The sequence below is a fragment of the Elephas maximus genome, chromosome 7 (genome assembly GCF_024166365.1).
Source record: "Elephas maximus indicus isolate mEleMax1 chromosome 7, mEleMax1 primary haplotype, whole genome shotgun sequence".
Classification (NCBI taxonomy): Eukaryota; Metazoa; Chordata; class Mammalia; order Proboscidea; family Elephantidae; genus Elephas; species Elephas maximus.
In genome coordinates this window covers 98669710-98694347 of record NC_064825.1, presented here as the reverse complement: position 1 = coordinate 98694347, position 24638 = coordinate 98669710, and the positions used below count along the sequence as shown (strand labels likewise).

The 24638-nt window shown below is 37.8% G+C and overlaps 1 protein-coding gene across 5 annotated transcripts in view; it reads right to left on the bottom strand.

Moving 5' to 3' along the window:
* Positions 1–24638, bottom strand: part of TTC17 (tetratricopeptide repeat domain 17) — a 124005-nt gene that overhangs the window by 87785 nt on the left and 11582 nt on the right. For 3 of the 5 annotated variants that reach the window (XR_007518241.1, XM_049890918.1, XM_049890921.1), the window contains exons 2-8: positions 14286–14375; positions 8333–8502; positions 6102–6213; positions 5672–5803; positions 2103–2212; positions 1179–1323; positions 603–742 (exon numbers count right to left, since the gene is read on the bottom strand). Coding sequence is in view for 4 of the 5 variants with exons in the window: in XM_049890918.1 (XP_049746875.1) it covers positions 603–742; positions 1179–1323; positions 2103–2212; positions 5672–5803; positions 6102–6213; positions 8333–8502; positions 14286–14375 (899 nt within the window). In the remaining variant the exon portion in view is untranslated. Of the gene's footprint in view, positions 1–602; positions 743–1178; positions 1324–2102; positions 2213–4813; positions 4917–5124; positions 5265–5671; positions 5804–6101; positions 6214–8332; positions 8503–14285; positions 14376–24638 lie in introns of those variants that run through there. The other 2 variants (XM_049890919.1, XM_049890920.1) reach the window with 2 other exon arrangements.

Genomic DNA, 24638 nt, shown 5'->3' with positions numbered 1-24638 from the left:
GCAAGTGATTTTACTGACACGCAGGAATATTTTGTGGAAATAGAAATGTAATCAGCAGAATTACTGAGGATCTCCCACTCCCCAAATTGACTTCATAAAAGTAACTGGTGCTCTAAATTGTAAAGATCAAAATGATAGATTTTAATGCAAACACACTCTAGTTTCTGCAATTCATGCTATTTAAGAGATTCCTTTACACTACCACGGGTTTTGTGCTAAAATCAAAAAATAAAACAAAACCACCAAACTCGGTGCCCTGGAGTCAATTCCGACTCACAGTGACCCTAAAGGACAGGGTAGAACCACCCATAGGGTTTCCAAGGCTGTAATCTTTATGGAAGCAGACTGATTCATCTTTCTGTTGGTGGGCTCAAGCCTCCAACATTTTGGTTAGCAGCTGAGCGCTTAACCACTGTGCCACGAGGGCTCCCTGATTTGTGCTGAGCCACCTGGATATGGAGAAAGGGGGCAGGACTAGCAGTAGCAAGAAGGTTTTTTTTTTTTTAATTCTAATGACCAAATTAACACGGATATCACCATACACAGACCTGACCTATGGTTCTATGGTGCTAGGACTTCAGCAAAATTCTTCTTCTGATTACCTATGTTGAGCCTCCAATTTCTGCTCAAGTTTTTGTTGACACAGGACAGCGTGCTTCCTTTTTATAGCTTGCTCAAAGCCAGGTTTGGCCTGCAAAGCATGGTCATAACAAAGCACTGAGTGGTTATATTCCCCAAGCATCTGAAGAGACAAAAACATAAACACACACGTGCGGAAGAAGTTAACCATGGCCTGGCTGCATCTGTCCCAACCCCCAAATTATTTATGGAATCATGCCTGTATCTCATTCTACAGTGAACATTATTTTCATCAGTGGCCAGAACTCTACAGTATGAAGGCATGTTATTGGATGGCTTAGTTGGAAGGTATTGCTATTTTAAAATTGTAACACGTCTACTTTGTAGAATTTTAATATTTTAACAATTTACTTTTTCTATCAAAAGGGTAGAACAACTACGATACACTAACGTGTTGAAGCTTTTCCCCTAATTTCTTCATTTCCATCCCTGTCCCCTTGTTCAGATACAAAAATGGAAGGAAAAAAAAGACACATTATTGAAAAAAAAGAAAGAAAATTGCAGCTCATTTGACTCATTAAGCAAAAAGCCATATTTACTGCGTATATATTCCCCAAAGTGTAATAGCTGGTGAAGAAGTCACTGTCATCCAGGGCTGCGTGAACCACAACGGCAGCATCGGCAGAGAAGTGAGCTCTGTGCAAAACATTTGCCAAGTTGACAAGGGCAATGTCTTTATTGTGCCTAAAAGAGAAGGACAGATATAGCTTAGATTTTAGGAAAGAAGGTCTAATGTGTTCAACAACTACATACAGCTACCTGACAAGAAAAAATGACATACAAAGTTACTGTGCTCAGGAAAATAACTCTGAGTATATTTACCAAACCAAACCCAACCCACTGCTGTCAAGTTGATTCTGTCTCACAAAGACCCTACAGGACAGAGTAGAACTGTCCCATAGGGTTTCCAAAGAGCAGCTGGTGGATTCGAACTGCCAACCTTTTAGTTAGCAGCCGAGCTCTTAACCACTGCGCCACCAGGACTCCTAAGTATACTTTTAGGTAGAGGAAATAATTTAAGACAATCACAATTTCTCATTTTTACAATACTGATGGTACTTATTCAATCTGATAGCTACAAATTTTGGTACAAAAACAAATGATTTTAAAATGTACTTTATGATTTTAAAATGTACTTAGGGTTTATATTTGCTTTGAGAAAAATTTAACTTATACTTTCTCCAGCAAGGTCCCTGCACAGAAGTCTCAAGTGAATCAGAGGATGTCTACGTTACGCATTTTTTTCCTTAATGGAAATACGAAGTATATTAGGAAATTATCGTGTTGAACTCTTTGACATCTGTGATTTTTTTTTTTATGACGGGACTAATTTCTCTGAAGAGGGATGGAGAGGAATGTAAGTACAATGCAATGCTTTTTCCTATTGTTTTCGTAGGTACTGCCTTCCTAAGAGTTCTGAGTTATGTGGAAAAATCAGGAGATCCACAGGGGAGGACTCTTACCTGGAAGAGAAATGAAGTGCTCGCATGGCACATTCCACTACCTGATATGGCTCATTCTTTATTCTCCAGTAAAATGAAGCCATGTTATACAACACCCATGAGGAAGAGTTCTAGAGATTAAACAAATAAAATGGCAATCAAACACAATTCAAGACAAATTCTTTAACTTATGATGTTCAAAATGAGCATCTTTTAATACTTGGGCTCTTCCAAAATTCAAGATGAAGAGCAAGACTAATTACAGCAGTGATAAAGCAGAGGACAAAGTACAAATAGACTACCCCTGTCAAAATCGACCCCTGATCATCAGTTGAGCAAGTACATTACAGTGTGATCTTCATTAAGAGAATGTCCAACTCCAGTCTACCAAATTAAGGCGAAACAAAGATGAAAAAATCACCGAGGGTTTACAACTCGACAGGTTCCAGTTAGGACGTTAGAAGTTAAGACCTAACCTGATTAAAAATGCCAGTTGCTCTAACATGAAATTCCTGACCTCCGAAATTATCACGTTACAAATGTGCTTGTATTTATTTATAAGCTAAGTACAAACTCAACCAAATGACAGGTTTATGCTTTTGTGAAAGATGAATTTTTGTCAGTTTTTCATGTGTTTAGAATCCAATGCAAATCTCAAATGTCTAAAAAGTAAATCTTTAGGATATAGTAGTGTAAGTATTATTTAGTGAAGTTAAACAGAATTTCAGATAGGCTTGCTTCTTCTGTGGCTTGAATTTCAACTACAGAAAGATAAAACCACTAAGCTGAACCACGTCAAAACTTCAATATAAATAAACTCAAATCCAAATAGAGAAAGTTTCGAATTTCTGCATGAAAAAAATCACAAAGTTTAAGATAAATAGAAAAATATTTGTAATATACATGACAGCCAAGCTTTAATATCTGTACTATGTAAAGAGCTCATAAAAAGTCTAATAAAGATAAAAATCCAAGAGACAATGGGCTAAGAACATGAACAGGCAATTCAAAAGTACTGAACATTGGCTAATAAGCATGTGAGAAGATACATAACTTCCCCAAAACACAGAAATTAAAAAGATACTAGTAGTCATTTTATAAAAATTGGCAAAGATTAAAAAAAAAGTCAATAATGTTGACTGTACTATACGTTAACTTCAGATATTTACTGTATAACTATTAGATTAGCACAACATTTCTACAGGACAATTTATAACATGTATATAATTTATTAAATATAAAAAGCCTTAAAAATGTGATACCCTTTGATCCCCACAATTCCACTATTAAAAATTTATCTTACAAGAATAAAGTTTTGACTACAAAGATGTGTAAAAATAAAGATCCAAAAGAGTATATTACAAATGAGGAAGTATCTGAGTTGTGAAATTATAATTTCTACTTTCTCCTTTACAGATTTTACATAGTCTGAATTTTTTACAAGAACTAATTATTTTACTGTAAAATGTTATTTTTAAGATGAAAACAATAAGTGCAATTCTGTTATCCACCCTGGAGAATTCTGTCTTCAAGGAAGTATGATTTTTCAGTGATTGAAATAAAGATTTTACCATTATGAGCAGATGCATACGGACGCCTACTGTGTGCTTGTAGTTGGTTAAAGGATACTACATTATTTCAGTCTCCTTTTTGAGTTTTCCTTCAAACCAACAAATGATGTAGGTGTTTCTTTCTTTGTATTAACAAAACAGTTTTGATTTTTACCTTTAATTTTTAGAGTAAACACTATGAATTGGTACATGAAGAGTCAATTAAAAACTCTACATGAACTACTGAAAATATCATGGTAAGCAGAATAGCATATCGGAGGTAAGAGGAAAATACATAAAGAAAAATCTTTCTATAAGATTCTTCATAAAATCTCCCCAAATCTATAAATGTTGCAATGTCACCGATAATCATCCTCTCCTTCTTTTGAAGCACTTTTTTTTCTTGGCTCTTAGGCCGCCACAATCTCCCAAACACCCTTCTCAGTCTCCTTTGCTGGCCCTTTCTCCTCTGCTTGGTAGCCAATGTGGCCGTGTTCTGGGGCGCAGGCTGGCTTCTTTTCAAACTTCATTTTCCCTCTGATGACTTTCTCCAGTTCTGTGGCTTTCAAAACTCCCTATTTAACGACTATTCTCTATCTATAGAGATACAGATATTCTTTATCTACATGTCCAGCTCTGACTTCTCTTGGAATTCGAGACTCAGAGAGGTATCTCAAATTTAACATGGCTAAAATAGAACTGTCTCCTCTTCTCCTAGCCCCAACCCTGCTCCTTCTCAAAGTTGTTCAAGCCAAAAATTTAGGAGTTATCCTTCGTTCCAATTTTTCCCTTTTCCACTGCAACCAATTTATCAGTTTCTAAAACTCCCAAACATATCCTGAAACAGTTTAATTCTCTTCATTTCCTCTACTAACTATTCTGGTTCAAATTATCTTCATCTCACTTTTCAACCACTGCAATAGCCTCTAACTTCTCTGTTTTCATTCCCTGCCACCCTCCCCCTCACCATGCTCCAGCCATACTGGCCTGATTTTGAATACGTGCCACTCAGGCTCTTTTAGGCTTCAGGGCCTTTAGCTTGTCCTAATCTTTGAATTTTGGTTCCTTCATGCCTTTCAGATATCAGCTTAAATTTCATCTTTCCAGAGAGGATAACCCAACCACTCAATCTAAAGTACCCACCCAGGTACCCTCTATTTTAGTTTTCTATAGAGCACTTACCACTATGGTCTACTCTCAACTAACCATCCTCTGAAGGATATTTTAAATCCTGGGTCAGTTTCCCCTTATTACTCATCAAGTTCTGGGAATGCAAAATGTTTTACATTACCTTCAGAAAAACAAGACGAAGAAGGTAACTTAGCTACAGAAATAAACATATAATGCATTTGAAAATCATGAACTACTTTTGCACTTGTGTCTGACAATTCCTCTCAACATGCATAGCCATGTATGTGCATAAACTGTATATAAATGTTGCAATTACACATTTTACTTAATATCACTATAATTAATACTGCTTAGAAACTAACCTGCATTTTATGATATTCCTTAGGCATAGAGAAGAGCAAAAACCGTTTTCTAAATTCCCACATGTTATCCTGAATGATACATTTAAATTCTTGGGTCCTGTTACATAATTCCCTATTTCATTTTTTAAAGTAGATGTTCCCTTAAAAGAAAATTACAAGAAGATTTTATTGCTGGTGGTGATTCTTTTTCTTGTTCAGAGAACAGTGATAATCTATGTATTGTGTGCAGATATATCAAAGACACTAATATGTTAAATTTTCTTACACACTCAAAATATATAATCTAACCTATAGGCCCCTATTACTTATATTAGTGCATCATTTGGTTTTTCATGCATTAGTTAAATAGAACTTTTCAGCACCCTTTACTGGTAAAAGGGACTGATCTATCAATGTTTCTCCCTAGCTTTAACTATACAGCTTATACTAACATAATCATAATTTAAAATCACCTTCTAGACAAAGACAAGCTAAGCAGGTATTTTCTGAGAGTAAAATATTTTCTGTTTACACAGTCTACTGGCTCTTTAAGTCACGGATGACTTACCTTCCGTAGGCCTTCATGAATGAGGTGGCCTATGTCATCTATGCTTCTTCCTAACCGTTTAGATAAATATGTGAAGACTGGATCTTCTTTAGGCAATAAAGGTGCAGAAAGATTAACTCTCTCTTGTACGCCCTGAAGGGAAAGAAACAAAAACAAAAAAACAAAACAAAAAAAAAAACCCAAGAACACAGAAAAAGGAGATTATAGACTTAAAAGACAAATAATTTGGTATCTGTAGTATTTGTTTTGAAGGAATTTTAAGAAATAGAAGATGTTTATATATATATTTGATTTCTTGCTTATGAAACCTACTTTTCTTTCCTCTCTCCTTCCAAATAGCAGGAGAGAGGAAAGAAAAATAGGTTTCATACGCAAGAAAACAAATTTAAAAAAATGTAAAAAAAGAACATTTCCAAAGTTTTCTACTTACTCGTAAGTGCTGAAAAGCATGTATACTATATGGAAGTTCTAGAATTTTAGTGCAGTCAGGTTGTTCAGGGTCTGGAGGGACAGGAGATTCTGTGTCTATATAATCTTCAGGGCTAAAATCAAGAAAAAGGAAACGATAAATAAAGGTGACATAAATGATATTTAAGAAATGCCAAATTCAAATATTGTATGAGACCACTACCATAAGAACTCAAGAAAAGGCTGCAATACAGATGAAAACATCCTTTGATGGTTATGAATGTGGGGAGGGAGGGAGCGGAGAATTCACTAACTAGATAAAAAAAAAAAAAAACTAGATAGTAGACAACAAATCACACACAATACAGGGGATGTCAGCACAACTGGACTAAACCAAGATCTACAAAGTTTCCTGAACACAACCAAACACTTCGAGGAAAAGAGTAGCAGGGGCTGGGGTTTGGGGACCATGGTTTCAGGGCACATCTAAGTCAACTGGCATAACAAATTTTATTAAGAAAATGTTCTGCATCCCACTTTAGTGAGTGGCATCTAGGGTCTTTAAAGCTAGCAAGCGGCCATCTAAGATGCATCAATTGGTCCTAACCCACTTGGAGCAAAGGAGAATGAAGAACACCAAAGACTCGAGGAAAATATGAGCCCAAGAGAAAGAAAGGGCTACATAAACTAGAGACTTCAGACCAAAAGAGCTAGATGGTGCCCAGCTACCACCAATGACTGCCTTGACAGGGAACACAACAGAGTGTCCCTGACGGAGCAGGGGAAAAGTGGGGTGCAGAACTCAAATTCTCGTAAAAAGACAAGACTTAATGGTCTGACTGCAACTGGAGGGACCCCAGAGGACATGGCCCCAGAGGACACGGCCCCTGGACTCTCTGTTAGCCCAGAACTAAAATCACTCCCGAAGCCAACTCTTCAAAGATTAGACTAGACTATAAGACATGAAATGACACCGGTGAGGACCATGCTTCTTGGCTCAAGTAGACACATGAGACTAACTGGGTAGCTCATATTCGGAGGCAAGATGAGAAGGCAAAGGGGGACAGGGAACACAACAGAGAGTCCCTGATGGAGCAGGAGAAAAGTGTAGAGCAGAACTTAAATTCATGTAAAAAGACCAGACTTAATGGTCTGACTGAGACTAGAGGAACCCTGGAAGCCATGGCCCCCAATTCTGTTAACCCAGAACTAAAACCTATTCCCAAAGCCCACTCTTCAGACAAAGATTAGATTGGACTATAAAATATAAAAGAATACTTGTGAAGAGTGTGCTTCTTGGTTCAAGCAGATACACGAGACCAAATGGGCAGCTCTTGTCCGGAGGCAGGATGGGACGGGAACTGGTTGGATGGACACGGGAAACACGAGGTGGGAAGGGGGAATATGCTGTCACATTATAGGGATTGCAACTAGGGTCACATAACAATATATATATAAATTTTTGCATGAGAAATTAACACGAGCTATAAACTTTCACCTAAAGCACATACAAAAAAGAAATGTCAAGTTTTCTTCTAATTAAACCATAGGCATATAGCATCTCAACTTTACAACCAATATTAGTCAACTTTCATACCTTTTCACATAGCTGTTATTACCCATTGCTGTTGAGTCAATTCAGACGCATAGCGACCCTATAGGACAGAGTAGAACTGCCTCATAGGGTTTCCAAGGAGTGCCTAGTGGATCTGAACTGCTCACCTTTTGGTTAGCAGCTGTAGCTCTTAACCACTACGCCACCAGGGTTTCCATAGCTATTATTAGTGTCGAATATTCTAGGAGTCCAACTCAAAGGGGATAAGTCAACAGTTAGAAAACAATAGATGATACAAAGAATGTTAAGATACTGGACTTATTAAAAGCTAGTACATACTGCTACATTGTTTCGAGAAATGCTGAACCCATTTACACTTCAATTGACAGACTTTTTGTTAATGATTTTAAATATTTTTTCTAATTTCATAGATGAAACCTATGTAAATGTCTTCATTTGCCCAGTAAATGTAAATTTCTTCCACATGTTTATTAGCCATCTGTATTTACTTTACTATAAATCAGTTTTCTACTGTGGTATTAAGTATTTTGAATTGATTTGTAAGAACTGTACATGTAGTATGTATTTTGAGCTTACAAATTTCAATAAACTGAGCCATGATTAAAGCTTACTCTAATTACAGAAATAATTTCTTCCTGATTTTAGAAAGGTTTGTTTGGAAAAACTTAATTCCTTACCTGATATCTTTGCTCTCCAAAGTTATGTATGTTCCATCATACAGATCCAGGTCTCCTAGGGGCACCTTGGCTTTGATACAGTCAGGATCTTCTTTATTATGTCTCTGTTCTAGTCCTGTGTCTCTGTCCTCATTTTCTTCTATGTGAATTTTTTGAGCAACTAATTGCTTCTGTCAAGAAGAAAATAAGAACAGAATGGGTCCTTCTAATATTTTAGTCTAGATACCACTTAAGAAAAAGAAGTTTAACGAGTGCTGAAGAAGTTAACCATTGCCATTGATTCTGACTAACGGCAACCCTATAGGACAGAGCAGAACTGCCTGCCCCATGAGGTATCCAAGGAGTGGCTGGTGGATTCCAAGTGCCAACCTCCTGATTAGCAGCTGTAGCCCTTAACCACTGTGCCACTGGAAGAAGTTAGAGAATCCTTAATGAAGAAACAGAAAGACTGAACCGGGTTTTCCGTATACCAAGTAACTTAAACTTCTCTAAAAAGCTGTCCATACACAGAAAGTAACAAAATGACCTTCACAATATTAGCACACAAGGTCCTTCATATATGATCTCTAATGCTCTATAAAGCCACACCTGGCAACTTAACTTCTTTGGCACAGGATGGCTCAGCAATTAAAATGACTCTGAACTATCCACACACATCATGTTGTTCCCGTCCTCCAAGATGTTGAGCATGTCGACACTGCTACCTGTAATAACCTCCTCTAATGCCTGGGTGGTGCAAATGGTTAACGTGCTTGGCTGCTAATTGAAAGGCTGGAGGTTTGCATCTACCTACGGGTATCTCTGCAGAGAGGGCTGGTGATCTACTTTTGAAAAATTAGCCACTGAAAACTCTATGGAACACAGTTCTACTCTGACTCATATGGACTTGCCATGAGTCAGAATTGACTCCAAGGCAACTATTTTTTGTTGTTGTTAATATAGCAGTACCTCCCATGTATTTGGAAACCCTGGTGGCATAGTGGCTAAGTGCTATGGCTGCTAACCAAAGGGTTGGCAGTTTGAATCCGCCAGGCGCTCCTTGGAAACTCTATGGGGCAGTTCTGCTCTGTCTTATACGGCGGCTATGAGTGGAATCGACTCGACGGCACTGGGACCATGTATTTGTCACTCACTGACGCCAAGCACTGTGTTAATAAAAATGATAATAATTTTCGCATCCTTCTAATCACTCAGGTCAAAAAACCTGGAGTTATCCTTGACTCCTCTTCACCTCTGTCTATCTGTCTCTTTCTTCCCAGCCACCCTATGCTCACCATCTTGTGTCTAGTAGTTTTATTGTTGCTTCTGTTATCCTGTCCTCAAGACCAGTTAGATCTTATAATTTTGGCTGAGTTCCTATCTCAAAGTAATATTCTGTCCTAAAACGATATTTGGGAAATTGAAAATGTAATTACTCAATCTCTGGATGGCTCAGTTCCATTTCCGGTCACCAGGTTTGTTTCTGTCTTCCTGCTACCCTATTAGGGACTTTTTTTTTTTTTTAATTAACTTTTATTGAGCTTCAAGTGAACGTTTACAACTCAGGTCAGACTGTCACATATAAGTTTATATATACCTTACTCCGTACTCCCACTTGCTCTTCCCCTAATGAGTCAGCCCTTCCAGTCTCTCCTTTCGTCACAATTTTGCCAGCTTCCAACTCTCTCTATCCTCCCATCCCCCCTCCAGACAGGAGATGCCAACACAGTCTCAAGTGTCCACCTGATATAATTAGCTCACTCTTCATCAGCATCTCTCTCCTACCCACTGTCCAGTCCCTTTCATGTCTGATGAGTTGTCTTTGGGAATGGTTCCTGTCCTGTGCCAACAGAAGGTTTGGGGACCATGACTGCCGGGATTCCTCTAGTCTCAGAGGGACCTGTTTTTAATTTTCTTTCAAACTCTTCAAGAGCAGGATGGATCCACCTCAGTCATCTAGCAGTAAGCCTGGTTCTGTTCCTCTATCTTTCATGGAATATGTTAGTCCCCTTTACTCCAAGAGGTGAACCACCAGATACCACAGCCTGCTTCTGGACTTGGAGCCCAGCAGGTCTGTAGCATCAGCCACATGCATAAATCAGTTTTTCCATTCCATTTCTGGTCCTTGTTGTTGTTGTTAGGTGCCATCGAATTGGTTCCAACTCATAGCGACCCTATGTAAAAGAGAATGAAACACTGCCCAGTCCTGTGCCATCCTCACAACCGTTGTTATGCTTGAGCCCACTGCTGCAGCCACTGTGTCAATCCATCCTGATGAGGGTCTTCCTCTTTTTTGCTGACCTTCTACTTTATCAAGGATGATATCCTTCTCCAGGGACTGATCCCTTCTGACAACATGTCCAAAGTATGTAAGACGCAGTCTCGCCATCTCTGCCTCTAAGGAGCATTCAGGTTGTACTTCTTCCAAGACAGATTTGTTTGTTCTTTTGGCAGTCCATGGTATATTCAATATTCTTTACCATCACCACAATTCAAAGCATCAACTCTTCCTCAGTCTTCCTTATTCGTTGTCCAGCTTTCACATGGATATGATGCAACTGAAAACACCACGGCTTGGGTCAGGTGTGCCTTAGTATTCAAGGTGACATCTTTCCTTTTCAACACTTTAAAGAGGTCTTTTGCAGCAGACTTGCCCAATGCAATGTGTCTTTTGATTTCTTGACTGCTGCTTCCATGGGTACTGATTGTGGATCCAAGTAAAATGAAGTCCTTGACAACTTCAATCTTTTCTCCGTTTATCATGACGTTGCTTATTGGTCCAGTTGTGATAATTTTTGTTTTATGATGAGATGTAATTCATACTGACGGCTGTTGTCATGGATTGAATTATGTCCCCACCAAAATGTATGTATCAACTTGGTTAGGCCATGATTCTCAGTACTGTGTGGCTGTCCTCCATTTTGTGATTGTAATTTTATGTTGAGAGGATTTAGGGTGGGATTGTAACACCACCTTCCTCAGGACACCTCCCTGATCCAATGTAAAGGGAGTTTCCCTGGGGTGTGGCCGGTACCACCTTTTATCTCTAAAGAGATAAAAGGAAAAGGAAGCAAGCAGAGAGTTTGGGAACCTCATACCACCAAGAAAGCAACACCAGGAGCAGAGCGCATCCTTTGGCCCTGGGGTCCCTGTGCCTGAGAAGCTCTGCGACAATGGGAAGACTGAGGACAACAACCTTTCTTCAGAACCGACAGTGAGAGAAAGCCTTCACCTGAAGCTGATGTCCTGAATTTAGACTTGTAACCTATTAGACTGTGAGAAAAAATTTTTCTTTGTTAAAGCCATCCACTTGTGGTATTTCTGTTACAGCAGCACTAGATGACTAAGATGGCTGTGGTCTTTGATCTTCATCAGTAAGTCCTTCAAGTCCTCTTCACTTTCGGCAAGGAAGGTTGTGTCATCTGTACATCTTAAGTTGTTAATGCATCTCCCTCCAATCTTGGTCCCCCATTCTTCTTCGTAGAGTCCAGCTTCTTGGGTTATCTGCTCAGCGTACAGGCTTAATGGATATCTCTGGTCCATGGAGAAGTTATATTATTTTAAGCCTGGTACATCTTATTTTGATTTATATTTTGGTATTTTATCTGTCATTGGTCTGTATATGAAGCAGAAAGAGCATACTAAGTATAGACTCACTATAATACCTTAACCAAAAATTGATAGAATCAGTATTTTTTTAATTTGCATTTTCACTGACTTGAATGCCATCTTTTCCTACATATATTCTAATTTAAGTCTTCTTTTTATGTTTATATATAAATCCTATTCTTTTTATATTTACATATCTTTTTATAGTATATCATATTGCCTCCTAAAACAAAAGACAGCAATAAACATATACAACAAATTCCTATGCATTTGAAACCAGAAACGTTTTTCTGCACTCTTATATTTTTTGAACCTGGTATATTAATAAAAAATGGGTATTTCCAAGCAAGAAGCCCTACAAATACACCAACTGTCTGACTCACAGCACACATAAAAATCAACATTTCCAAATTTATATGTGATTAAAGCTGGTAGGGACAAGGTGAGAGACTATATAAAAAACGGTGAGGTGTTCTAGTTCTACAAATAGCCTAAAAATATTACTCCCTATGAGCTAGTAAACATGTGCTAAAAGCTTTTCCCCCCTTAGTTCCCAGAAAATTTAAAAACATATACTTATAACTCCATTTGGCGTAGTGGTTGAGTGCTATGGCTGCTAACCTAAAGGTCAGTAGTGCAAATCCGCCAGGCGCTCCTTGGAAACTCTATGGGGCAGTTCTACTCTGTCCTATAGGGTCACTATGAGTTGGAATCAACTCGATGGCAATGGGTTTTATAACCCCATTTACAGATATACAAGTAGTCCTCATTTATCAATTATCTCATTATGACATTTCACATTTATGACAATAGTAAGAAATCTACTATCTGACTACTCTGTGCAGTAAAAGTATTTTGTGTCTGGCAGTAATGAATGCCAAGGTATGAGGTGAGAGTAATGCTGGCTGTGGTGGTTAATGTTACGTGTGAACTTGGCCGGGCCATGATTCTCAGTGGTTTGACAGTTACGTAATGATGTAATTTGGTAGTTATGTAATAATGTAGGCATCCTCCATTTCTGATCTGATGTGGTCATCCTCCATTTTTTTGCATAATGCTGATTTTCACGTAACGGCCTGATCTTTGTAACCTAATCATGTAGATAAGTGAGGAGCGGTTGTATATGTGTTGACAGATCCATTGCTCTGAATCTACAAGAGTAAAATTTGGGCTTTTTACACAACTAGAAAATGAATGGCAATGTGATTTAACAGGTATGCCAACTTTTAGATCAAGAGATATGGATACTTCTTTTGGTTCTGGCCATACTTGCTTTGTGAACTCAGGTAATTTCACTAGCTGTATGTGGGTCTAATTGTTCTCTTGCATCTAAAATGAGGATGATCTTTATGATTCCATCTAGGTCTCAAAGACTCTGAATCTATTCTTATTATTCCCAATAGTTTTTTCTTTTTCTTTTTAAATTGTGCTTTAAGTGAAAGTTTACAGTTCAAGTCAGTTTCTCAGACAAAAACTTATACACACATTGTTATGTGACCTCAGCTGCTCTCCCTATGATGTAACAGCACACTCCTCCTCTCCACCTTGTGCTTCCTGTGTCCTCCTAATAGTTTTCTAAGTCTTATTTTACAAATCGGTTTACTTTTTAAAATAACTTATAATTCTTTAAAATTTAGATTCAATTTACACTATAACTTTTAAACAGAGATTTTATAAGAAAAGAAGCAACCTAGTTTTCATATAATTAGTATTGTTTGCTATCAAGCAAAATCTGTTTATGGAAATTAATGACAGAGGAAGCTAAAACTGATGATTGATTTGCTTATTAAGCAAAACTGTTCAGGTTTTATTAGCACTAACTAGTTTCAAGTTGTCAGGGTGCAAAGTGATGAACACTTTTCACCTCAACCACTGGAACACTGGAACACACCATAGTAGCTTTCAGTACTTGAGAATTAACAGAAATTATCTTTTTATAGAGTACTAAAACCTTTCTTCCTTTTTACATTTTACCCAAATTCTTCTTCCAAAAATATTTTCAGAGATTATATACTCCACATCATTGACAGAAAAACTTAAACATGGAAACTTTGTTCAAAGATATAGTGAGTAAAAGGAAGGCATAAACCCAGGCTAGGTTAGTCTGTTTCTCTTACTACTGCTCAAATTTCATTCCCATTAAATGATCTTTAAAACACATGATCTAAAGGTAGCACATTCCTGCAAAAGTCAGAAGAAGCAGGCTTAACAAATAATGTGCTTTAACTTCTCTTTGAACACAATTAAAAAAAAAAAAAAACAACCAAACCCATTTCTGTTGAGGCAATTCTGACTCATGGCAACCCAACAGCTCCTGTGAAATGCAACAAGTTCCAGCTGCATATCACTTGCCCAGTTTGCTTACCTCTAATTCTTTGAGGTAGTTAACAGTTGTTTCTTGTCTCATTAATATGACTAAGTCATGGGGATGCTTCAAGTTCATTGGTGAATCCACCTGTAAGCAATAAACAAATATAAATACAGTGCAGAGTCCATGAAGGTATGGTTGGATTAATAATGGCTCCTTCAATATGCTTTAAATTATTGTCCAATCACTAATCAGTGCTAGGTATTCAGTAAAACTCAAGGGGTATTTCGAAAGTGATCACACGAAAGTTTTAGCAATGGAAATGACAGGGTCAGTAGCTATATGCCTCAAACTCCCACTTGAAAGAGGAAGCTTTTGAAGTAAATACCCTGACTTGACAGGTTCTATAAGGAATAGTCAAGAACAAAAGTATTGGCAATGAATGATAAAGCAACTTCTTAAAAATGTTTCATGCCTGTGACGGGGTGGGGAGCGGGGGAGAGTGGGGTGGATGTCCTGTCTCCAAAGAACACACATTCTATACCTGAACAGGTTTGGAGGCAATAAACGGGAAAATATTAAAAACAACTCCTTTTGAAGGCTATTTGTAGAAGCCATAACCCAAAGATAAAATAACCTTGAGATTCATTACTTAGAGCTCATGTTCTCTGGATCATGAACAAGTAACTATGTTGTTGAAGATGTGGGAATAATAAACCCTCATATACTGGTAATGGGTTTATAAATTAGTCCTTGTTTGGAGCATCACTTGACAGCATATGTTAAAAAGTGGGAGTGCATACCCTGCGACCCAGCAATACAAACTTATCCTACAGAAATTCTTATACAGGTAGGAAAGCTATACACAAGAATGTTTGCTACATTATTTTTAAGTATAAAAAAAAAATTAGGAACAACGTAAATCCATCAATAAGAGAATGCATCATCCAATGGAATGAGATGCAGAAAAGCTAGATCTACTGTCATGGAAAGATGTCCACAATGTATAGTTTATAAAAACAATAAAGAATAATAGGTATACCATAATACTTTTGGTTTAAAAATTACACGCATATATTTTTATAGATACAGATGTGCAGTGCTGGAGGTGCTCACTTGTCTATGCCAGGAAATCTGGAAGACAGCTTCCTGGCCAACTGACTGGAAGAGATCCATATTTATGCCTATTCCCAAGAAAGGTGATCCAACTGAATGTGGAAATTATAGAACAATATCATTAATACCACATGCAAGCAAAATTTTGGTGAAGATCATTCAAAAATGGCTGCAGCAGTATATCGACAGCCATAAATTCAGGCTGGTTTCAGAAGAGGATGTGGAACCAGGGATACCATTGCTGATGTCAGATGGATCCTGGCTGAAAGCAGAGACTACCGGAAGGATGTTTACCTGTGTTTTATTGACTACACAAAGGCATTCGACTGTGTGGATCATAACAAACTATGGCTAACACTGCGAAGAATGGGAATTCCAGAACACTTAATTGTGCTCATGAGGAACCTTTACATAGATCAACAGGCAGTTGTTCGGACAGAACAAGGGGATACTGATTGGTTTAAAGTCAGGAAAGGTGTGCGTCAGGGTTGTATTCTTTCACCATACCTATTTAATCTGTATGCTGAACAAATAATACGAGAAGCTGGACTATGTGAATAAGAACAGGACATCAGGATTGGAGGAAGGCTCATTAACAATCTGCGTTATGCAGATGACACAACCTTGCTTGCTGAAAGTGAAGAGGACTTGAAGCACTTACTAATGAAGATCAAAGACCACAGCCTTCAGTATGGATTACATCTCAACATAAAGAAAACAAAAATCCTCACAACTGGACCAATGAGCAACATCATGATGAACAGAGAAAAGACTGAAGCTGTCAAAGATTTCATTTTACTTGGATCCACAATCAACGGCCATGGAAGCAGCAGTCAAGAAACCAAAAGACGCATTGCAACGGGCAAATCTGCTGCAAAGGACCTCTTCAAAGCGTTGAAGGGCAAAGATGTCACCCTGAAGACTAAGGTGTGCCTGACCTAAGCCATGGTATTTTCAATCACATCATATGCATGTGAAAGCTGGACGATGAATAAGGAAGACCGAAGAAGAGTTGACGCCTTTGAATTGTGGTGTTGGCGAAGAATATTGAATATACCATGGACTGCCAAAAGAACAAACAAATCTGTCTTGGAAGAAGTGCGGCCAGAATGCTCCTTAGAGGCAAGGATGGCGAGACTGTGTCTTACACACTTTGGACATGTTGTCAGGAGGGATCAGTCCCTGGAGAAGGACATCATGCTTGGCAGAGTACAGGGTCAGCGGAAAAGAGGAAGACCCTCAACAAGGTGGACGATCACAGTGGCTGCAGCAGTGGGCTCAAACATAACAACGACTGTAAGGACGGTGCAGGAGCAGGCAGTGTTTCGTTCTGTTGTACACAGGGTCCCTATGAGTCGGAAACTGACTCAATGGCACCTAACAACAACAACAACAAGATGTGCACCTGTGTGTATACACAAAAATAAGACAGTCTCAGTGGTTTCCTTTGGGAAGTGGGATTAAGAGGCAAGGTAGTTCACTTTTCTTACTTTATACACGTCTATATTGTTTATATTGTTTAGTTTATCATGTATGTGTATGTTTATGATAAGGAAAAAAGTTAACACACACACAGTTTTTTGAATCTCAGAAAAATTCAAGACAGTGGCCTTGTTACCTAAGGGATGAGATGAATTTCCTGCTATCCCTAGACTATTAGATTGGAGCTGTCAAATTATATGCCAGACCTTCATGAAGTTCTACTTTGAGAAGAAACTACTTTTGTTGTAACCATTAAGAAACTGGCGTCAACATTTTTTGATGGCTCTGAGGGTAGGGAGGGAAAGAGAGGGGTATTCAATAACTAGAAAGCAAACAAGAATTATTTCAGGTAAAGGGAAGGACAACACATAATACAGGGGAAGTCAGCACAACTGGAAAAAACCAAAAGCTAAGGAGTTTCCTGAATACAACCAAACACTTTGAGGGACAGAGTAACAGGGGCAGGGTTCTGGGAACCATGGTTTCAGGGGACATCTAGGTTAACTGGCATAACAAAGTGTATTAAGAAAACACTCTGCATCCCACTTTGGTGAGTGACGTCTGGGGCCTTAAAAGCTAGCAAGTGGCCATCTAAGATGCATCAACTGGTATCAACCTACCCAGAGCAAAGGAGAATGAATACCAAGGACACAAGGAAAATATGAGCCCAAGAGACAGAAAGGACCACATAAACCAGAGGCTCCATCAGCTTGAGCCCAGAAGAACCAGATGCTGCCCAGCTACCACCAATGACTGTCGTGACCTGGAACACAACAGAGAATTCCTGATGCATCAGGAAAAAGTGGGATGTGGACCTCAAATTCTAGTAAAAAGACCAGACTTAATGGTCTGAGACTGGAGGGACCCTGGAGGGCAGGGCCCCCAGACTCTGTTAGCCCCAAACTAAAACCATTCCCGAAGCCAACTCTCCAAAGATTAGACTGGACTATAAGACATAAAATAGTACTGGTTAGGAATGTGCTTCTTAGCTCAAGTAGACACATGAGACTACGTGGATGGCTCCTGTCTGCAGGTGAGATGAGAAGGCAGAGGGGGACAGGAGCTGGTTGACAGACATGGGAAATACAGGGTGGAGAGAGGGAGTGTTCTGTCACATGGTACGGAGAGCAACTAGGGTCATGTAACAATGTGTGTGTTAAGTTTTTGTATGAGAAACTAACTTGAATTGTAAACTTTCACTTAAAGCACAATAAAAAAAAAATTGGCATCAGCTCAACTAAGTGATTTTAGAGCGAGCTTTTTAAGTGCAGAAGATAGTCTTGGCTAGACCTTGGTGAATACCACAGCCTATATAAAAAATCCATTTAAAAAAAAGGAAATAAGAACAACATAAAATAAAGTTGGATGGTTGCTTTAATAATACATGCTATAATGATCTGATGGTGTTGGGCAACTACAAATGAAGCTCCTCTGACTTTGACCATTCTAATATCTTGGAGTTGCCAGAGGAAAGAGATGTTAGCACAGAGTAACTTCCACTTATCCTTTCAACACAAATGTCTGAACCACATCTGGATGATTTTTATCTCCCATGGTGCATTTTAAGAATGATCCCTTTACTGCTCTCCCTGGCCTTCTCACTATACTGGAGTTTACATTAAAACAGGGCTCTGAATTTTAAAAAAAAAAGGCATTAAAAATATAAAAACAAGGCCTATACCTGATCACATGGGCTATAAATCTCCTCTATCAAACAACCAAGCCTATCAGTGATCTACAGGTAAAAAGTCAGGTTTATCTCAATAAGAGGTGGAAGATTTTGCTTCTCTTTTCATAGTATTTGAAGATATTCCCAACAGTCATACGTGGTAAGGCAGGGAAAGTTACTATAATGGGCTGAACACAGTCTGATCCAACTCCAAAGTCCATCATTCTTTTTACAACAGTGTGATGAATTTTCAGGAGTACACCAGGATTTTTACAGGAGATGATGTAAAAGCTACAGCCAGTGACCAGTGTGCAAAAAAGCTTTAAATGTGTGGGCCAAGGACACCACTCCCGAGAGTCTTTTTTACATCAACATTTGATTGTGAGGAAGTACTTTACAGTTCTTTGAAGCTTCGAGACCAGCAAAGATACAGCAGCTATAGGAGTTATAAAAAAATTTGTTAGCAGAAATAAGGAAGGGACTCCTCTGACAGCTGTTTCTCTTTCTGACGTGGCAGCAAATGGCATGGATCTTTGCCAGATAAAGGCTGGTTACAGAAGATTTATAGCCTTGCATATAATCTTACTGAGGTATCTTCTCTTAAATTTTAAGATTTTATGTTAATTATCTTTGGCATATGCCATTTAGCTGCCTATCTTCTGTGAATACCCCTCCTCATCAAAAGATTATGGAAGAGGATGCATTTGACAACTTTGCAAACACTACCACAGCCATTCAACCAATAAATGTTTATGAAGGCTCTATGACCCAGGCCTACTATGAGTCAGTATTTGGAACTTATGTACTCCTGTTTTACATACAACTTGAAAAGGAATGGTAATGTGTCTTCAAAATCTTTAGCATTTAGAAGAGACTACTAAGCAAAATGTGGCAGGAATTACAGACAGGTAGATTTAAAAGGGCATAATGCATACATAAGATCTGGATGCACTGTATGGCTTTTTCACAAGGGAAAACCAACCCCACAGTCTTCCCTTACTATACAGAACAATAAATGATGCTTATAATGACCTGAATCATAAAGAAAAAGATGAATTATTTTCAATTTGCTACACTTAAGAAGGTGAGGAAGTGTGATATATTTTAAAGCAAAATTTATAATGTAAGGAAAAACTGACCAACAAGTTATATGGAAATTGTTGTTACTGATAAGTGCCATCGAGTTGATTTACACTCACAATGACCCCACGTGACAGAGCAGAACTGCTCCATAGGGCTTTCTTGTCTGTAGTATTTACAGAAGAAGCCCTGGTCGTGCAGTGGTTCAGTGCTTGGCTGCTAACCAGAAGGTCAGTGGTTTGAACCCACCAGCAGCTCCATAGGAGAAAGATGTGGCAGTCTGCTTCTGTAAAGATTTACAGCCTTGAAACCCTATGGGGCAGTTCTAGTCTGTCCTATAGGCTTGCTATGAGTTGGAATCAACTTGATGGCAACGTGTTTAGTTTTTTTGGCTTAATTTTTAGAAAGGTACTAGTTTTTTCGCCAGGTCTTCTTCTCATGGACCACGCATTGGGTGAGTTTGAATAGCCAACTTTTTGCATAGCAGCTGAGCACTTTACCCTTTTCCCCTCCAGGGTAACTGCTGTGTGTTATCGTGTGAATTCCAACTCATAAAGACTAATTAAAAAAAAAAAAATTAGCTATGTGGAAATCTATTATCTAGAATAATTCATTCTCTAAGAGTTCCAGGTAAACAAAGCTTCACCATTGTTGCAGCATTTTACTTTAATAAAGAAAATGACAAACCATACATGGCAATTCAATTTTATTTTCCTCTGGATACAGGTACATGTATCCAATTATTTATAACACTAAATATTTTACTCATATTTTCATTTTTCTATATTTCATTTGTTCCTTTTCCTAAGATATCTTCAGTATCTATACCTCTAACCCAGAACCCTATCGCTGTGAACTCAGTAAATTCACAGGGTCACATATGGAGAAGTCACCACATGAGGGTAATTACTTGACAGACTAAGTAATCTAAGGGTGAACATTTTAAACTCAAAGTAACCAATCTAAGGGTATAAACATTTTTGATATTCTACAAAAGCAACTCTGAGACAATCACTTCCCGATGATCCTTTATGACAGGAAATTGAACATTTCTATTTTAACAATTACAGCCCAGCCCTTATATGCAATTTATTCTTTATATATGTTGACCACTTTTACCTGTATTTTTTAAAAATGGTATTCATCTGAGTACATGAAAGCAACATTAATGGGAAATTCACTCTTTTCTCAACAGCAGTTGGAAAGTGATAAATGAAATCTCATCATGCAAATCTTAAACACTCATCTACTAGCTGAAAGGTTGCTGGTTGGAATCCACGCAGAGGTGCCTCGGAAGAGAAGGCTCGTGACCTGCTTCTGAAAGGTCACAGCCTTCAAAACCCTATGGAGCAGTCCTAGGCTGCACACATGGGGTCACCATGAGTTGGGATTGACTTGATGGCAACCAACAACTCATTTTTAAAAATTTCCCTGTAAGTTATAAACTAGGAACAAAATATTTTTATTCAGAATTTAAAAAAAAAATTTATTTTTTGTTGTTGCTGAGAATATACACAGCAGAACATACACCACCTCAACAATTTCTACATGTTTTTATTCAGAATTTTAGATGGTTTAAATATTAAGATGATATGACAGCATAAATAAAAATTTTCAGAGCCATCAAGATTTCACCTCTACTTCATATCTGAAATGGTTTCACACAGTATTTGTAGTTTTTGCCATCCAGCATCCTTTACTCCTTTCTTGCAGCAAAAATGGCCGACCTTACTTTTCTGGAATCATCCTTCCCTTCATGGAAAGCCCTGATCAGTTGGTACTAAAGAGACTCTAATCCAAAATTCTTATCTGAACTATTTGAGACTAGTCTTCTTGTATCCACAGTCCTGAGAATGGGGCTGAAGAAGAGGAGAAACAGAGACAGAGAGAAACCTATCCTGCTTTTTCTGTTTGAGCCCTGAAACAAACTCTATCTGTAGCACTTTGAATATGCCCAAAATTTCCAATGAAAATTTTACAATGCAGAAAGTGTTGATACTATTTTTAAACTGCTGCCTAATTTCCTTAAGGTCCTCTGACTAGGGTATCTTCTTATCTTTGCGGCTTTTTTAAGAGCCTCTGTGACTTTGAACATGCTACTTCCTCTACCTGGAATATGCTTCTGTCAAATGAGTTGACTCAAATGATGTTTCTTTTGTGAAGCCAAACTTTTCTTGAGCTCCCACAGTGCTTTGTACACACTTCTATAATAGCATTTCTTACTTTGTTTATTATATGTCTGTCTCTCCAAAAGAGACTTGGAGCCCCTCAAGGAACTGTATTCCTCTTTTTACACTCGGGTTTCTGGTACATGTTGGGCACTTAATACACTGTTGATTTTTTGATGGTTTCTGATGCCATGTTAGATACTCCACGTCCATCTTTAAGGCACTGTCATTCACTGGAAAGAAGTTAAAGTGGCTAAGCCACCAGGAATCAGAAAAAAAAAAAAAAAAATGACCTTGACAGGTCTACAGCTGACTAGCTGTGTGACCTTCAGCAAATCACCTTCCGTGCTTCGGCTTCTGTTTCCTCATCTATAAACCAAGGGAACCCAACCAAATGACTTCTAAAGTTCCTTGCAATTTTCAAATACTACATCTATAAAAGACTTAAAACTATCATAAAAGTATCAAATTTTTACTAACCTGACCGACATCACTAAAACAATCTGATATTCAAATGACTGACATCATCATTCTTTCAGCTGGCCCATATAAAATCTTACCCGCCCTAGGCAGGCGCTATTTCCAAAACTGCAGTTAAAAGCATCATTTAAACTGTCAATTTCTCAAATTAAAACAAGGCTCCAATTAGCAGTGGCAATTTATTTCTCAGCTATTAGATCACTCATTGTATCATAGGCAAAGTTAGCCCTCTCTGTCCTTATGTCATTTAATTCTAACAAAGTTCAAATTAAAAAAAAAAATTTTTTTTCTGATTGAGAAGTATATGTTACTGTAGAAAGAAATAAAATAGATATAAAGAAAATAAGTTACTTAAAAACTCCATCACTCACAAATTATCTGCTCTTAACAGATACCTATCATGTTTCTAAACATGTACACACACAGTTACATATTCTTACAAAAATGTGACAATATTTATGCTATATTGTATCCTCTTCCCCATCTCTCCCACACTTTATCAGACTTATTTCTCAATAAATATAGATCTACATCATCATTTTTAATGGTTAATATTATATCAAAGTCATTTACCCAGGTTCCTACTAATATTTAGGTTCTTAGTTATTCTCTATTTTTAACAATATTGTGATGAATATCCTTATACTTAATTTCTTTGCGCAGCTGTCTGATTATTTCTTTCTGAGAAACAAAACTGCTGGGTTGAAGGGTTAGTACTTTTAAATATATACTTTTGCTAGCTTTTATCCAGAACAGTTTAATTAACTTAAATTCCTAACAATGGTGATTGAGTATCTATAACCCCTTAGAAACGCAGGAATCAGGGTGAATACATTTAACCCCCCCCTTTTTTTTTTTATTGGCCATATGTATTTCCTCTTTAGAGTATTTAAAAAAAAATCTCACTGCCTTTCTTTAAAGTATCTGACAGTTTATATACCACATTTTAAGAATGGCAGTTTCTAGCTGGTGGGACTTTAATTATTCTCTTTTTGCTTATCTGTGCTTCCTGCCTTTTTTTTTTTTTTTAATAGTGAACACATTTTAGTTAAATTTACAGTGTTGTTTTCTCTTCAAATGCTATCTACAGGTCATCTTGTTAAAATGAAAAGTTGGTGTCCTATGTAACATATTTTATTGTATGTTTTGAAACACACTAATGATAAGCTCAGGTCTGAGGCACGATCTGGTAACTTTTCCTCATGTCTTCATAGAAGAAAAGTTCCTCTCACAAATGTGGGGCCCGACAAATCACCTCAGAAAGGCAACATCTTTTGTGTTTTCTTATTCCTTACCTTTTTCCCTCAGGTTTTTACTCTTATTGCAAATCTAGTTCCCTGCTATTTTCAAAAGGTTGTCCAAGGAAACTTGACTTTTGTGACTCCTGCCAGGCTAACACAGTGACAAGCAAAATGAGTTTTAAAGAGATGGAATGAGAGTAGCAAAAAAATCTCTCGTCCCACTTTACATGCAACTTTCTCTTCAGGGCTTAAGTCTAACCACCAGGGGACTTGTACCTTCTTCCAAGTCCAGAGAAGTTCAATTTCACAAAATACCAGTAGAGCCTTAGCTCTTGAGAGAGACTTACAGGAGCACTAGGCTATTGGTAACTGTCCAAACTTGAGCGTGTAATATACACAGATATTCTACTAGAAACATTTAATTGCATGAGAGCAATAAAACACTGTTATTATGATCAGGATTTGGAAATATTTTTGTCAAAGATGACTTTTTGCTGTTAGAACACTTACTTAAATGATGAATTAAAAACCATCACAATCTTGTAGCATACCAAGTCATCAAAACTGAAAGTAAACTTTAAACAAACAAAAACACTGAATCATGACCAGCACCTGAATTTTCTTGGCCTTTTTCCCCTATTTTCTAAAGGAAACTAGATTTTACACTCTCATTTTCATGGTTCCTGGAAAACATGTTGCAAATGCTTAAATTCACATAAAATAATATAGGTATCTGAAGTACATTACATAGTTAAGAACCATGACTCAAACCATGACTCTTAAATCCTAGTACAGCCTTTTATTTGTATACTTCATGATTTTCTTGTAAACATATACAGAAACAATATAGTTATACAGTTAAGAGCTGTTTTATGTGTAACTCAGAAGTGACTCTCATTCCAGCAGCAAATATTTATTGAGCACAGCAGGTAGGCACGGTAAGCGTCCCCCTCCCCTACCAAATGTCTATGTTCTAATCCCCAGAAGTTGTGAATATGTTAGGTTACATGGCAAAGGTGAATTGGATGGAGTACCAGATTGGGTTAAGGGTTGCTGATGATCTTAATTAAAAGAGAGTATATCCTGGATTATCTAGGCAGGCCCAATATAATCACAAACCAATTTCCGTCAAGTCAACTCTGACTTATGGCGATCCCATATGTGTCAGGATAGA